The following is a 16,741-nucleotide window of genomic DNA, read 5'->3' on the forward strand; positions in this document are numbered from 1 at the left end:
GTAGTCGTTGAAGCAGGAAGACCTCACAATAGTGGTTGCCTCAAAACATATTAAAGATGTTGGTAAAAGCATCTGCCAGCTTGTCTGCACATTCTCTGAGGAGTCTACCAGGAATGCTGTCAGGTCATGGATCCTTCTTTGGGTTGACTATGCTTAGAGCTTCCCTCACATTAGCTATGGTAAGACACAGTACCTCTGTGTTAGGAGGAGGGGTGGTCTTCCTCGCTGTCACATTGAAGTTCTGCATTTCAAAACAAACGTAGTAAATGTTCAACACATCTGGAAGGAAGCAATCGCTGTTCTAGGTGGGTAATGATGTTCTGTAATTGTTGATGGATTGATGCCCTTCTACATGCACTATGTTCTCTGCTCTCTTTGTTGTGGATTCTCTGTGTGTGCACCCTTTGCCTCTCTGATGGCCCGGGACACTTTGGCCCTTGCTGTTCTTAGGGCCACACATCTTCAGCCCTTGTGGCTGAATAAGCACAAATCTCCACACTTACAATCCAAAATCTAATGGAACTCCTTTGCAGAAGACTGGAGTCTAATGGGGACTAGATGTGGCATGGGATGTTCAAAAACCCCTTGTGATTTAATGGTCAAGTGTTCATGAACTTTCGTCCAAATAGTGTACCCTAAATAAAACATGGCTGAGTTGTGGCTACCAATACTTACATCCTGTGCTATCAACATTTGGCAAAATGCTGTAATTTAGCAAATTAATGTCTGCTAATTTCTGATGTAGATGAAATAAAGATTTTATAGGCTCTCGGCTCAGGTCCCACTCTCGCCGAGGCGAAGTGGCGCCAAAGGTCGTAGGGTTTGCAGGCCGATCTAGTAGAAGGCATGGAGATGGATGAGTCCTCTCCAACCTCCCCTGCTGGGTCAAACTCTTGTTCCCCGAGGAAGGCATTCGCTCCGGCGTTGTTTTCTCCCGGTGCGTGTGACGCAGAGCTCCGGGTCTTTTCCTCCGAGAAGGAAGAAATCTTGGAAGCTAGCAAGCTCACGGACTCCTCACAGCCTATGCTGTTCGAGGAGCTTCTGGATGTAGTGACGCGAGCCATGTCCAAGCTAGGGTTAGAAGCAGAAGCAACGCGTTCCCAGCAATCTGGATGTGCACTTCCTGCATCCCACATCACACCCTCCGCGCCGGGGCCTACTTTTTTTTTCCCGACATGCAGACCACACTGAGTGTGTTGCAGGCATACCAGGCCGACCTGCTCTGAGAGTTGGACGAGGGTTTCAGCTCTGGGGCTGATGATGTTAAGGAGTTATGTTGTGCTGCTGACTTAACCAGGGACAAGGCATTGGCCATGGGTCGGTCGATGGCAGCCTTAGTAACCACAGAAAGGCATCTTTTCTGATTTCAGGAGTCAGCAAAACAGTCAGCAGCGTTTAAGCGGTTCCTCCCTCACAGCTCTCAGCCCCAGCCCGGAATGGCCAAGCAGCACGAAGCCCGAAAACAGTGCGTTTTAGCACTAGAGAAAACTCCCAGTTAAAAGGAGGCGGCCAACCTGAGGGTGGTCCTCTCCTCCAACAAACAGGCAGTGGTGAAGCGGCCCTGACAACCAGAGCACCCTTCTTTATGGGGGATGGCCTACACCTTGTGCAGGCACTGCTCCAGCCATTCTGAGAGGGTCAGTAACCAGCCTCGAAAGGTTGGTTCCCCAATCAGGTGTCTTGGCTCGAGAGGCCAGGTTGTTAGCCCTGCCACAGGACTTGCCTTGAGGCACAACCTCCCTCCAGTGGGTGTCTCCGTCCATTTCCGCCTGAGAGATCGCTGTGGATCGGGAAGACCCCCCTTGGTTAGAGAGTCAGGTTACTACAGCCAATACTTCATTGTTCTGAAGAAGGACAGCGGATCACTGACGGCAAGGGCTGAGGCCTGGGGAATCCCCGAGGTGGTGGAGCAGATATGGCAGAGATGTTACAGAGCCCAGGTAGATCTGTTTGCGACTTGGGAGACCTTGCACTGTCCCTGCTGGTTCTCTCTCTTACCCAGCCTGGTGCAGACATGGCCAAGGATCCCCCACCGAGTTATGGAGGCTATGGCCCCTGAGGGGACACAGTTTTAAGCAGCTAGTCTCTCTACTGAGGTAGTTGAGTCCATCCTCCATTCCAGAGCTCCAGCCACGAGGAGGTCATATGCCACTAGATGGCAGCTGTTCTCCACGAGGTGTAAGCACCACTGGTTAGACCCAGCCAACTGCCCGGTTGAGTCAGTTCTGGAGTTCTTGCAGGAACAGTTTGCCACAGGGTTGGCCCTGTCCACCCTGAAGGTTTACGTGTCCGCTATCGTGGCTTATTGCACCTCGCTAGGAAAACACCTTCTCGTGACACTTTGGCCTGTGTGGGATTTGACCATTGTGTTGGCGGCTTTATCTGAGCCCCCTTTTGAACCTTTGGGCCATACTCCCTGCATCCCTGTAAGCACTTACCTTCTCTTTTCTCAGAAGCTAATGTCGTTACCATCGCTCAGCCATTTTGTAGCTTCCTGGTTTACGTGACGTCACCTGCCGATGACGTCGCGACTTGCTGATTGGCCGGATTTTACGCGTGATTCAAAGCGTGGACAACGCGGGCCATTCCCAAAGCGTTTAGACACAGCGTCTCATTCCCTCAGGGAACTAGGGTTACATAGGTAATCTAGAGACGATACTTGGGATGCATACTATTAGTTGATGTGTGCTTGGGTGCCAGATATTGAATCTAAAAATGTGGACGTTACTATCACAAACTGATGAGTGCCACCAAAATGTAGTTATTGACTTTTTTCATGACTATTTCTAAACTTGACGACACCCTGATGTGCATGACAGGATATATCCTAGAATAAATAAAACTCTATTAAAACAGAATGAACCTAGCTTAAAATGAATCGATGACTTCTGTTTTGTGGCATTTTGTTGATTCCTTGAGAAGTCTAAAGGAGGTAATGTTGTCAAATTGTCTCGTGGTGTCACAACAGAACATTCTTAGTCAATCATTGGGTTCTGTACGATTCCTGTATAACATTCCAGTGTAGCAAGTCTGTGCTCTTCTAGCATGATATATCTCCCGACTGTAAAGCAACCGGAAGGGAGGGGTAAAAGAGGAGGGACACAGGACAAGCAGCCATTTTAGCTCTGCTGCACTGGATGCAGTCTCTATGGCAACATACTTTGCTCATGCAATCAAATTCAGGCATAAGTCTATGCCCCACCCACTTTTTCTATCTCCACACCATCTTCCATTCTTCCTCTTCATTGGCAAAGCCTTGTAACTCTGTCTGTTTGCTTCATCTCTGCTTATTTCCAGATATTATCTCTACAGAACTTTCAAATCTTTCTACAGTTGATGATATTTTTATTCAGTGTTTCATCTCAGATGCATGTTGATGCTTGCGTACCTTGTATGATCTCTTTATCTTTTGCAGTTCTCACACTAGTAACCCTCCTTATCTTCCTGTGATCCCTCTGTTTCTTTCTGCCTAATCCAGATCCATCCCTCGCAGTTGAAGTATGCATGCTAATAAGCGAGCCACCCCCTTCAAGGCCTGCTGCAAACAAAAGAGTCTTTCACAATCATGGCTCACATGATTTTCAGTGCAGTCAGCCTTCATCATACAAGGAAAGACTTTGATTTACCAGGGAATGGGTTAGTGCCATGGAAGTGTGACTTTTTTGGATTTCCTAAGTCTAAATCGCTCATACCTGACTTTCCTTTATCTCTTGCTAGTAAACATTTGGCTGCTTGTGTTTTAGCAGAGTACTTTATAGTGCTGTAATGTTGGTTAATAGATGATGAGCTTTCTCTCTCTCTCTCTCTCTCTCTCTCTCTCTCTCTCTCTCTCTCTCTCTCTCTCTCTCTTTCTTTCTTTTTTTTCTTTTTCTATGGCTTTTTCTGCACCTTGTGCCTGCTGTCCACAACCCCTCCTCACTTCCTCAGAGCCAGTACGCTCGCACAATTGCTAATGCATCCTCCCGCCTTGTCTCTCTCTTTCTCTCTCTCTCTCTCTCTCTCATTCTCTCTCCTCCTCTCACATGCTCATGCTGGCTCACACCCTTTCGCTTGCTTCTCTCTCTGCTCCTGTTCTTGCAGCTCTTTTTCCTCTCCTTTTTTTCTTGCTATTTTGATTAGGTTTTTTCAATGTTTCCTGGGATGTGGATGTGTAAGGATGGACAAAACTCCATTCATGTTTGGAAGCCTGTGCTGATGCTGCCCTGATCTCTCTTTCTTTTCTTTTTTTTACCCCCTCTATCTTCTTCCTCGCTGTCTTTCTGCAAACGCTCACGTGAGTCCTGCACTGGGGAGCTACCCTGATTTCTCATATATTGTACCACTTTGCAGTTATCAATCTCTGCTTTTTTTCCTCTCATCTATTCCTTCAGTCTTTTGTTTAATTTATTTTACCTATATTGGATTAAGATAAATAATTTACACAAGTGTCTGGCTTCTAAGCTTACAATCAGTATGCTTTCCTAAAACAAAGGCGTAACACACAGCGTAAAATACAAAAACCAAAATCCACTTATGTAAGACATCAGCGAAAGTGGAGGCAGAACAGTAGGGTGTGTGTATATGTGGCAGTGTTCAGCCTGAAAACACAATACACTCCTCTGGCTCCTGCTTCAATCATGAATGTAGGGTGTGTGTGTGTGTGTGTGTGTGTGTGTGTGTGTGTGTGTGTGTGTGTGTGTGTGTGTGAGAGAGAGAAAAATACTGCCTGTGGATGCTGCCATGTCATCATCACTGACATCAGTTTACTGAGGCAACATTTTCTCTGAGCTTGAAATGCCTGGTTTTCATCATTCTCTGCCAGTTCAATCACAGGCTATTTCAATTTCCATGTACGTGGGTTTACATTATATTTTGTAATGCACTCTTTATCTGATGTGCATGAGTGATATACATGTGTGCATGTGATTCAGTACTGTCCAACACAGCATTGTGTATAGGGAACTGTCTGTCTCCTGTTATTGCTTCAGGTCAAATCTGTTGTTTGACATGTAGCGAAGCATGCATGAAATGTTATTTATTTTCTTTGCCAATACCATTTATTTTCTCTGAAAGATCATTCTTGTTTATTTCATTTTTTGTGACATACTGTATATACACCTTAAGTAATAATCCTAAATTAGTCACTTTGGCCAGATCATCCGGTCTAGAAGTTTGTGACTTTCTAAAACCTGTCAGGTAGCAGAGCTGATTCAGGCATAATAAACCTTTTTAGCAACTGCTGTTTCAGTGCTGAGAGGATGAAGTTCTTCAGAATGACAGAAAACTGGCACATACCTTCTTTATTTGCTGAAGGACTTACACAACATAGGTGTGCAAGCTGTGTATATAAACTATTGTGTAGTGCAGCCTCTCTGTCTTGTACGTAAATAAGGTGCCAACATCAAAACTACTGGATGTGGGCTGACAGATTCCTAACCACATAACACTGATGATGCATATACATACATATAGAGGTTATTTGTTGTTATTTTATTTAGGTGTGTTTGATGAGCTGATGAAGCTGTAGCTCATAAAATCATGATACTTGGTAACTAAATGTTCCGAAATGACAGAGGAAAATAAGTTCCTTGAAATCTTTAGCTCTTTTTTTTATTTATTTTTTTTAATATTGCATTAATGACCTTTTCAACATTTGAGGGATGACATATAAGGGCAAGGTATCTGCTTCACAGCTTCACTAAACTTTATGTTGTCTGATTTTGTATTATTAAGGATGTACATGGTTTTGCTGTTCAGGCATTGTGACCAGAGTCGTGGACGACCTATAATACAAATTATCCAGTTGTTACAAATATACAATTAAAATAGAAGACAATACACACTGTAATAATTTTAGACTTAACTGTAGATGTTTTGATGGAACTTCACAATTACACATTGCTAATAATAACAAAAACTTTTACTGCTTTACATTTTTTAATTTACCTGTTCCTTTTACAGAAAACTTTTTTATTTGAAACTATGTCCTGAAATATTTTGATAACCTCATCCTTTATGATTCACAATTACACATTATTTCTAAGTACATGGATATCTTGTACAAGTACAAAATTGTACAACCAAGAGCAAATCATTACCGACAGAGATGATTAATTCAGTGGATCAACCACTGACTGTAATTCAGTGATTGGGGAAGAGATGCAGTGGCTCTAGCCACCAGGCCACCCCGCTGTGCACGGCCCTGATTGTGACAATGTGATAAAAACAACAGTAGTAGACGCTAATAGAAGAGCTTTAACACTGTAAAATACCTCAGGAGCTGCATTACTCTGAGTCATCTGCATGCTGTTTTAGTTTTTTGATGTGTGCGGTGTATGAGTGTGTACAGAGCTCATGAACTCATGACCACTGGTCTGTTGACATGGACTAGTCTATTGCTAAAGTCTGGAGACTGAATATTTAAAGTGTAAAAGCATGATCTTCAGATTTTCATTATTCTGTTTGTGTGTGTGTGTTTCTATTAATCCATACCGTTACTGCCTGTTAAATATGTTCAAAAACCCAAATGACATTTAAATCTCTCTTGTTGAACCTTCTATGAACCCTGTAGCATGAGTTATTAATTTTCTTATTAAAGTCAATTCTAAATCTAATTTGCCCTGAATTTTCATAGGTTTATCCCACAGTGTGTAGATGTTAGAGGTTAAGCCTCCACCCTTTACCAAATTTCCATGGTGCAAATATAAATAGGGAAATGCCTGAACCTGCCACAGCTGGTGACTGAGGAGTTTAGCAATTGCAGGGAAGTGGATTTGACCAGTTTTACTATGTTTAAGGAACTCAAGAACCGCTAGTAGCTGAATGTGACTGATTTAAAAGAATGAATAAAGGACTAGAGTTTTGAAGAATGAACAGTGTCTCTCCTGTGGTTAAAGAGATTACAAGCAAGTATTTACCCTGAAGGTCATGCTTAATTAACCAATAACATGTAGAAAGAAGTGTACTCTTATGGAAGTACACTCCTTCAAATTCATACAATAAAACAAGGGTCAGTTTAGCAAAGTAGGGTTGAGGTCAACGCTCTATAGCGGTCCACTCCGAGATCTTCCACGCCAACCCAAACCATATCTTCAATCAGCTTGGATCTCCCAGTTCAAGTAAAGGAAAAAATCCAAAGAGAATTATACAATTCTGTGTCTCTAACTTTGTGGTAACACTTTGGGAAAAACATATATGACTGGAATAGACTAAATTCTTTAGTTTATGTAGTCTATGTACAATATGGTATTAGATGCCAATTCTGCATTCATTAAGAAATATTTTGATTTGGAAATGCTTGATTAACACTATTTGCTACTGGCTTGAGTTTTATCCTCCTGCCTGAACATCTCTTTTGAACATTTAAAAAAACGTTTTTGATAAAACAAGAACAAAGTGGTGACCATGTGACCATGGTGTGCAATGTGTATGTGGTGGTGTCTATTTTGTTTAGATTTTATCCTGCTATACTGTTTCAAGAAGATCAATTCAACTGTACTAAATATAACTAAAGATGCGTGTGAGGACATCAGATCTTGTCATTTACTTGTGTCATTTTGTCCTGTTTCCATAATTGCATGTTAGTCATTCCAAAGAGATTTCTTAGATTGATAGATAGATTTCTCATTAATTGACATGCTTCATCAAGTACTGTGCTCCAAGCACAGCTTATGGCTTTAACATATGCATAGCTGATAGAGCATGATCATTTTTCATGGCTAATTTGTTTCAAATGCCCAAATCATTTTTCTAACCCTACTTACTATCTTAATTAATTCATTAGGTTATCCCAGCACGATATGACAATCTGTGCCACTTGCTAAGCTCACACTGTTTTTCCTCTTTTTTCCCCATTCTCATCTTGCCCCCTTTTTCTCCCCCTTTTTCTCTGTGCCTACCAAAGAATATGATGCCAGTCTTCCTGCTAAAGCTAAATGTCAGTTGTCTTTTATAGCTCTTACTGTCTAGCCTCATGGAAGCTCTCCTCTCTTTGACAATCACACTTGCATTTTAGAATAAAAACAGCATTTCTGCAAAACGTTGGTTGTTAAACATCTGCACCCCTACAAAATTCATGCCACGCTATTTGTCATTTATCCAAATTTACTCTGCAGTATATTTACACTATACTGTTACAATGGGTACAATACACTCAGTGACACATATGTTACTTTAGTGCATCCATTAGTGTCTGAGACATTTAATATGAGGTGGCTGCATTTAAAAAGTAAATTACTAAAAAACTAAATTGTCTTTAGTGCCCCCTAGCAGTTGATTGCAGTATAATTTTAACCATGTACACACTCATGGAAGTAAAACAAAGCAGGAAAATGCAAGACAGTGTAACAATTCACATATCCAATCATTTTTCAGCAAGTGTATTCTGTGAGGTGCATCTTTTTACAATTAATTTTTATATGGATCATATTAATGAACCTGTTAAGGAGATTAATGAATGATAACCGTGAGTCACATCAGCCCAGTCTCATGGCATCTACTGATTCGTGTTCATAGATCTGAATTTCCCTTTCTTTTTTTTGTGTCACTGAGGTAATGTAATGTATTTCTTCATGCTGCCACTGGATGCCACAAATGCTGTATTGCTTTTTTTTCTCGTTTGTTATTGATATGGTTTTTTTTTATCTTCAAACATTATTACTCAACATTTAAGCAGTAGACTTTTCTTTTTTATTGCTTTATATTCGGTCAGCTACTGGCTATTATAAGCCATTGTTAGTGCTTCCTTCTAGTCAAAATACAGTAAACATATTTCCCCAGTTGATTAAGAACACTGCATTAAATAGAGACACACATTTATTACAGTATTACTCTTACTTATTTTCTACCTTATTCTCTGATAAAAATAAAGGAAAAAGATTACCTTAGTCATTTCCGTTGCTATGGAGACGGAGCCATTATGGAAGAAGTCTGAGTGACACTAAAAAATAGGGAAATTCGTCCATGAACATAAAAGTTTGTGATTATATCATAAAATGTCGTGTGGCCGTGTTGATCACATGCACTAACAATGTTTACATTTACTTTGACAGATATAATGTACACATACAGATGTCTAAACTTAAGTGAACATTTTTTATCCTATGATGAGGCAAAAGGTCTGTGATGAGACTATTAGTGATCAGGACTGGGATCTCCACTGCATGAAATAAATAATAAAAAAAACCACCAGTATATAAAGCTTGCACATTTGAATTTGTCCACAGAAGGTTAGACTCTGGCATTAAATTCCGACTTTAAGTAAGGAGGACACAATTTTCTCAATCTGTAAATGATCCATTCCAAAAATCCCTTTTCATCACAATGTTTGCAATATATCTTAAAGCAGAATTCGTACAAGGATTTTTTATTTTTTTTGCAGTCACCCATATTATTAGAGGTGCTTTTTCCACCAGCTACAATTGTGTGCATGTTAGGATGTTTTGTCAGTATCTCAATTATTGGAAAGAGAGAGCAGAAGAAAGGTCATGAACGCTCCAAATGGGTTCAATGTACGCATCACTAATGGAGCATGATTATTTTCCATAGCTAATTAATTTCTACCATCCAAATATTATTAGAAAACTCACTTTTTAATTTATTTAAACTTTATTTGGCATAATATTAATTTATTAGGTTACCCTAGAACCACATGACAGTCTGTGCTCTGTGCCACTTGTGTAGCTCACCCTGCTTTTCAGATTTTTTTTTTTGCCATCTATATTTATTTCTCATTCTGCCTCCTCACTGTTTACTGAATAATATCAAACATCTGTTAGTTCTGATGGTGGATTTTTAAAAATCTTCTTTAGCTCAAACTCTGCTTTTTTCTTCCATCTCCATAAAAATGTGAATAAAACAAATTTGTCAATCACCCACTCCTGAATTTTAGAATGAGGTCTGCTATGCATAATTAATATTCGAACCTGGCAGCTTTGCTAGAGCTTTGTCCCAGCACACCATCAGCTGGCCTGCCATCTGCATGGTGACTCAACATGCCCACTGGTAAAAAGACAGCCAGCTCACGTGGATTTTTTTTTTATGAGATGGAAAAAAATTCATTTTTTTGTAGACATGCAAAACTGCCTTTGGCTTCAGGATGCACATGATCAAGAGTGAGCCCAAAGCAAGGCAGTGGTTTTATATATTTATTTATGTGTGTGTGTATATACATTCGCATACACACACATACATTATGTTCTCAAATTATTTCTGGCTCAAATCATCGAGAAATTTTCTCACAGTAGAGAGGGAGAACAAGCAACAGCATAGTCATTAACTAATTAGAAGACATGTATACACACAAAAATAAATTCTGTCCATCATATGTGCATATGCTAAGTGAAAGGTTTTGTCAAAATTTTTAGTCACAATATGAGCCATATGCAGTGCTCTTGTGCTGAGAAACAGTGACGTGTCTTTTGTCTTTTGTAAAAGATTGCTGTATGAATTTGTTTTTGCATCTCATAAGGTATTCTGTTCCTGTTTCATGCTGGAATCTCCCACACTGACAAAATACATGTTTTAATGTTTAAAATGTTATCATCCTTTTAGTGACCTCTAATACGAAATGAAGATGATTCATAAAAGGCAACAAGTTCAGATGTGTTTTAGATTAACATTCCTCCAAGGTCAGCTTCACTTCTCTCCAGGCCATTCTCTCTCTCTCTCTCTCTCTCTCTCTCTCTCTTGTCTGTCCTGAGACTGGCATGTTCAGTCACTTGCCTTGCACTTTACCATCTTTTGACAGGTTTATGTAAAAAAAAAAAAAAACATGTCTGTACAAAGAGGAATGGCCTTGTGTCTTAACTATGTCAGTAACAAGGCAATGACTGCACAATGTTTTAATTGACTTAGCAAGAAGTGACAAGTATCCACACAGATCATAATCTCCTAATTCTAAAGTTCATTAGAAAAAAAGCCTATGCAAAGGAGGATTACGCATTCTGTCCATGATAAAAAATGACTTGTAATAGTTTACAATGTTGCACTCTTGCTTGAAGATGTATCTTTTATTCTAACGATTGCATGCAACAATAGAGATTTCCAGTCTGAAGCATGGTTTGAAGCATGGATCATATATTCTCCCTTGTAGCAATGTTTTTTTAAAACACTAATCCAATTGGCTGTATTTAAAGAGAGATCATCTGTCTTAATTGTCACCGCAAACATATTTTTATGGTGCTTGATAATCCTTAGGCTTAGGTCTTTCGATCTTTAATCCCCAGATCCGGTGACACCCAACAGTTGTTGAGAGTGACATCATAGTTTATATAACTGACTTATTGACTGCATACAGGTCAAATTTCCTAAATTGTCACTGAAGTGAATTTTATTATAGAAGTTACAGCTTCTTTGATAGTTTGATATTGACCTGGGTATAATGTATTTTAAGGTGAATGCTATTTATTATGCATTACAGTGAGATTCTGTAATGTTATGGGAATGCATTCTTTTAAAAACCCACAAAGACTCTATCATTTGTCCCATAATCATCTCAGACCCATTCGGAAGAGCTGAGGATAATGATGCAGAATTGATGAAAACTTAGTGCACTTCATTGAACTTCAGTTTAAAGGTACATATTTAGCCTCACTGGTTTTGAGATACCGTCCAATGATGTCATGGAGAGATGTTTATTTTCCTGGCACAGTGACCTTTAAACTAGTGCCAATTCTCTTCCATTTCCTTTACTTCTCCTGTTTAAATGTTGCACTGGACCTTACATAACACTTTTCTTGTTTACCAGCTAAGAAACAGCTTTGCTTGTGATGAAATATTTATCTGACGAGACATTTTTTCTTTGGCCAAACTCTGTCTCTGTGCTTTTCCCTTATGCTGTCTCACCCCACCCAGTTTGTCAGCAGGCATTGTTAGCCTGTGAGGCAATCCTTGCTTTCGGCAGGCTTATGCTGACCAACCAATAAGGGAAGAGTCCACGGGAAGAGGACTTGGTGTGTGTTCAGTGTCGGCCAATGGAATAGCCTGTGTGGGTTGCGGCTTAGAATCCAGCCTCACGTCAGAGCTGCGCTTCAGTCAGTATGAGGTGCCTGGAGAAAGCCTGTGTGCACTCAGGCGTGGGTTGGAGAGACTGAGAAAGGGAGGGAGAGAGAGACATGGAATGAAGAAGAGAAGCAGAGGGAGGGTAAAGAGTTTTGAGCTTAGGGGGCGTAGGCAGGGACAGTGACACAGGATCTCATTTTGTTGTTCTGTTACTGAGCCCAGCAGGAATACAGGAAACAGGAATGAAGCCTGCCTGAGATTTCTTCAACTCTTCTGTAAGTGTGTATATATATGTGTGTGTGTGTGTGTGTGTGTGTGTGTGTGTGTGTGTGTGTGTGTGTGTGCGCAATTATAGTCAGACTGAGGCTCTGAAGAATGTCATTGTTGCAGGTCTTTCATAGAGACAGCTGCTGCTTTATAGTCAGTCTCAGTTTCCATTGCCACTGTAGATACAAATGACAAGCATTTTCTTCAGTGTCAATGAAACCTTCTTTTCAACAGTTCTGACTCTCATTCACATTCTGAGGTCTTTGTAAGTCTGTGTTTGTTCTGAGGTATTTTAAAGGCTAACAACAATTTATTCAGCAAACCATCTAGGATTACATACTGTAGTGTAAATAACCCTGTGTTTTGCGAGGTTCATGCTTTAACCAGGGGCATGAACTTTGTTGCCTGTATTTCATTTGACTGTGTGAACGTCACACCATGCCATGTTATATCCCACTTCATATTTGTTTCAGTTTACCTACTTTTCTAAGACCAGTAAATCCTGATGGATAAAAAAGTTCAGCTGAAAGTTTTTTCCTGCCTGAATATCCTGTTTTGCTCAAGAATGTCAACTTAACTATGAGTTATGATTTTCCTTTAAATAGGTTTCATGGGCATGTCATCTGGTTGCGGTTTAATCTAAAACAAATTGAATACTAAGTGCATGCAAGTGACATTACAGGGTGGAATACTGGGTCAAGTGGTGATTGTTTTTTGGTTGATGTTATGTTTTTGGATCATAAACACTGACAGGTTTTCATTTAATCACAATAGTGTCACACAACAGTTAGATTTTTTTTTCTGTAAAAAGTAAGTTAGATTTTTTTTTAGGTTTACCACTCCTTCCAGGTCAGTCCTAAATCTATATTAGCACAGAACCTTTATGTTACCACAAAGCTTATAAATGATGGAGCTGTAAGTAATTGCATAAAACAATATATATTTTTTAACGCAAGAACTGTAGTTAAACTTATAGAAGTTAGAAAACTTAAAAGTGTACACCTCTTCCACCTCATCCCAGTGCTTATTCTAGAAAACCGTCAAAGTATACATGGCCTGTGAGAGCTCAACTTGGCATCTTGTGAATCCCAGGCATCTACTGGAGTGTCTGACCCTGTTTAAGTCCTCTCGGGTGATAGCCCAGTCTTATTTTAGTCTTGCTACATCATCCCATCAAAACAGACTGATGGAGAAAAAGAGGGGGGTGATAATGAGGGATTATATCAGATGTACTTTTTGAGACCCCCTGTTTCTACTCTCGTTAGTCACACGTCTATCCTGTTTTGGACAAAGTCTTACGTTAAAATTAAGGTCGTAATTCCTGTTGCACATTTGACCCATTGACAGAGGTTTGTGTGTGAGGAAAAAGGATGTGAGGCATTAAAAGTTAATCTGCCCATGACCCACTGAAAACTGCTCCAATAGACTAACAGCAGCTCATGCTAATGCTTATGTTAAAACTGCACATCTGGAATCCTTCGTTTGGAACAGGTCTTGGAGGGTGGGGAGTAAAGAGGTCAAAGTTATTATTGGCTATCACAGTGTGTTCCCCAACAGCCACTGCTGACATCACTTACTGACACTGATGTTTCTCCACATAATCTAAAATTGACAAAAGCAGTTTCTCAAGTGTTCTTTGCATGTTAACTGCCTTTAGATTTCCAAAAGAAGTCTAGCTTGGTGTGTTTTCTGAAAGGGTAACCCTCTTTACAGAATGCCCTTATTTAGAGTGACTCACTGAAGTGCTTTGTAGTAAAAAAATATATCCTTATGCAAGTAGACTAGATCAGGTATTTTGAATGCCACCAAGCTTGTTATGGGAAGGTCTGGCATTAAAAGAAAACAAATCAAGGGATTTTTTAAAAATGGACATGCGAAGTTAAGAAGTGCTGGGTAAAGGTAGTGACTCAGCTGCTCAGACAGTCAGGGGAAGTTCAGTCCACTACTTGGATATCAGTATAGAGGAAGACTATTCAGTGCATGTATGTTGAGGGATGGTGGCTCTGTTTAAGCCAGGGTTTAAATCCACCCTTAGTGCCTAACGGTAGATGGGTGGGCTAGTTTGTTTTTTGGCCTTGCCTATAAGCATACATGTTTTAAATCTGATGCAGCAAATGCAGTAGTGTGGGAGAACTTGTGAGGAAAATTGAAACAAGTGTAGAAAACAAATATAGTAGTCTACTTTCAAGGGAAAGAACAAGCATCTGGGTGGCATGTGTGGATGGAAATCAGATTATCCTGATGTAACATTTTCATGAGTGTATTTAACTGTTCCTACTTCAAAACCCAGGTAGTGTTCTTATAACAGGCATTAATGCCCATTAGGGGTTAAACTCTGTGCCACTAAAAGTCAGGTAGCAACATAACACTATCTTGTGTCACTGGTTTTAATATAAAGCAATTCAATCTACCTAACTGCTGCTGTATCTACTTGACTGCTGCTGTTGCTGTTTTGCACAATCTTTTGTGTTTGCATGTTGTGTTTATTTACAAGTACACTCCTGTGTACAGTTCTCTTTTGCACATTGTACTAAAACATACGGTTTACTGGCAGTGCTGTTATGTGTTTTGTGTATCTGTCCTACACCGTCTTGTGTTGTCTTTTGTCTTGCACTGTTTGCAATCTGTTGCACACAATGCACTTTATGTGGCTAGGACAACTTACTTTAGACTTTAGCTCTGTGTTCTGTATGCATGTTGTGTGATTTAGCTCTATGTTTTATGTAGCACCAGGGTCCTGGAGAATTCTCATTTCACTGTGTGCTGCATCAGCTGTATATGGTTAAAATTACATTAAAAGCTACTTGATTTGACATTCTTAATGTAAACTAATGAAGGTGTTTACAAAATACCAAAACAGTTTAGATAATATTGTATTGCTATAGACACTATTGCAAACTTGTATATAGGAGTTGAGTGTGTTTTTGTTCCATCTTTGTAAAGAGCTGTGGTTTTAGCAAATATGCATTTTCTTTCTTCTTCTGTCTGCATAGTTCATGGTGTGATTTTGTGCTTGTTGAAGGATAAACTGAAGCCAGAGAGATGTGTGACTGAAGGAAGGTATAATAATTATAAGAACTGTAAAATATGAAACAGGAAACATTGTATATTGGAAAATATTAGAAAGTAAATCCAATATGGTTATTGTGATACACTGTAAACTTTAAAAAAAAAAAAAATTATAAAAAATATAGATGAAAATAAATGCTTGTAAACTATTGCTTTCAGGGTAACTTTTGAAATTATTAAATTGTCTTCAAGCCTCAAAAGCCCATTTAGTAGTATTCTTTATATTTTTTTTATGATTAACCATACCTCTCTCTGTCTGGGTATGTGTCACATGTTTACTGTGTGTGTGTGTGTGTGTGTGTGTGTGTGTGTGTGTGTGTGTGTGTGTGTGTGACAGGTTAAGGTGTGTCCTGGCCCCCAGCTGTGTCTGTGAATGTCTGTCACCATGGCTAAGCGAGAGACTGGCAGCCCAAGTCCAGTGGTGCGGCAAATAGACAAGCAGTTCCTGGTCTGCAGCATCTGCCTCGATCACTTCCACAACCCCAAAGTGCTGCCCTGCTTACACACCTTCTGTGAACGGTACTGTTTTCCCCACACTCTAAGAGCTCTAGTGTTTCTAAACACTTTTTGTAACAGTCCATAAGAGGATAGTCAGATGTTACCCATATTTGATTAGACTGGTCCCCTGTGACCAAACTTTGTAAATACATGGTGTAGATACCCAAACAACTTAGTAGTACAACTTACGGCAGTGTTTTTGTTCTAAAATTAAGTGATGCTTTAGTGATTACTGAGTGCTCCCCTATCATGTGACAGCTGCTATGTGAGGAGGGTGAAGGCTAACACATACTTCCTCTGAGACATGCAAAGTCAGCCAACTGCATCATTTTGAGCTGTTGCTTCTGCTGCATCACTTGGCAACGTAACACACTGTGCCATCTATTGCCTTCATCATACATGATTTCAGACCCCCACAGCAGTATGCAGTCTCTCACACACAGAGCATGGCCAATTTTGCTCCTTTGGCTCCTGAACATAAACGGCATTTTATTGCACTCACGATTTCCTGTCAATAGTCAAAAAACTGTTCTTTTGTGCTACTCAGGAATTCCTTTTTTCATTTGTTTTATATTTACTTCCTCTGTTTTGTAGTAAATTATCCAAAATTAAACTGAATTCGTTAACTCAATTCACACTGCATAGTCAAAGCTATGTGATCACAGCCATTACACCAATGTACACAATAAGGACAAAGGTTTGTGAAGACCTGACCATAAGATGTACTTTAGGACATTCCATTTCATGTTTTTTTACTAATATGATATCCTCCACGCTTTTGTGGAAATGTTCCATTAGACTTTTGAGACCGGTAGTGATGAAGATTGAGGAGGAATGGAGTGCAAGGTGTTTAATAGATGTGAGGTCAAAGCTTTAAAAGAGTCCACTTAAAATCCTCCACTGTAACACTTGTGAACCATATCTTCAT

General features: G+C 39.8%; 1 protein-coding gene across 6 annotated transcripts in view; it reads left to right on the top strand.

Moving 5' to 3' along the window:
- trim3b (tripartite motif containing 3b) overlaps positions 1-16,741 on the top strand; it is a 43,658-nt gene that overhangs the window by 3,689 nt on the left and 23,228 nt on the right. Inside the window, exons 1-3 of one of the 6 annotated variants that reach the window (XM_046860460.1) lie at positions 4,016-4,273; positions 15,240-15,306; positions 15,653-15,834. In XM_046860460.1, coding sequence (XP_046716416.1) covers positions 15,689-15,834 — 146 coding nt within the window. In that variant the 5' untranslated portion in view covers positions 4,016-4,273; positions 15,240-15,306; positions 15,653-15,688. Of the gene's footprint in view, positions 1-4,014; positions 4,274-11,514; positions 12,255-15,239; positions 15,307-15,652; positions 15,835-16,741 lie in introns of those variants that run through there. The other 5 variants (XM_046860458.1, XM_046860459.1, XM_046860457.1 and 2 more) reach the window with 5 other exon arrangements.

This window comes from Silurus meridionalis, chromosome 11 (assembly GCF_014805685.1).
Source record: "Silurus meridionalis isolate SWU-2019-XX chromosome 11, ASM1480568v1, whole genome shotgun sequence".
NCBI lineage: Eukaryota > Metazoa > Chordata > Actinopteri > Siluriformes > Siluridae > Silurus > Silurus meridionalis.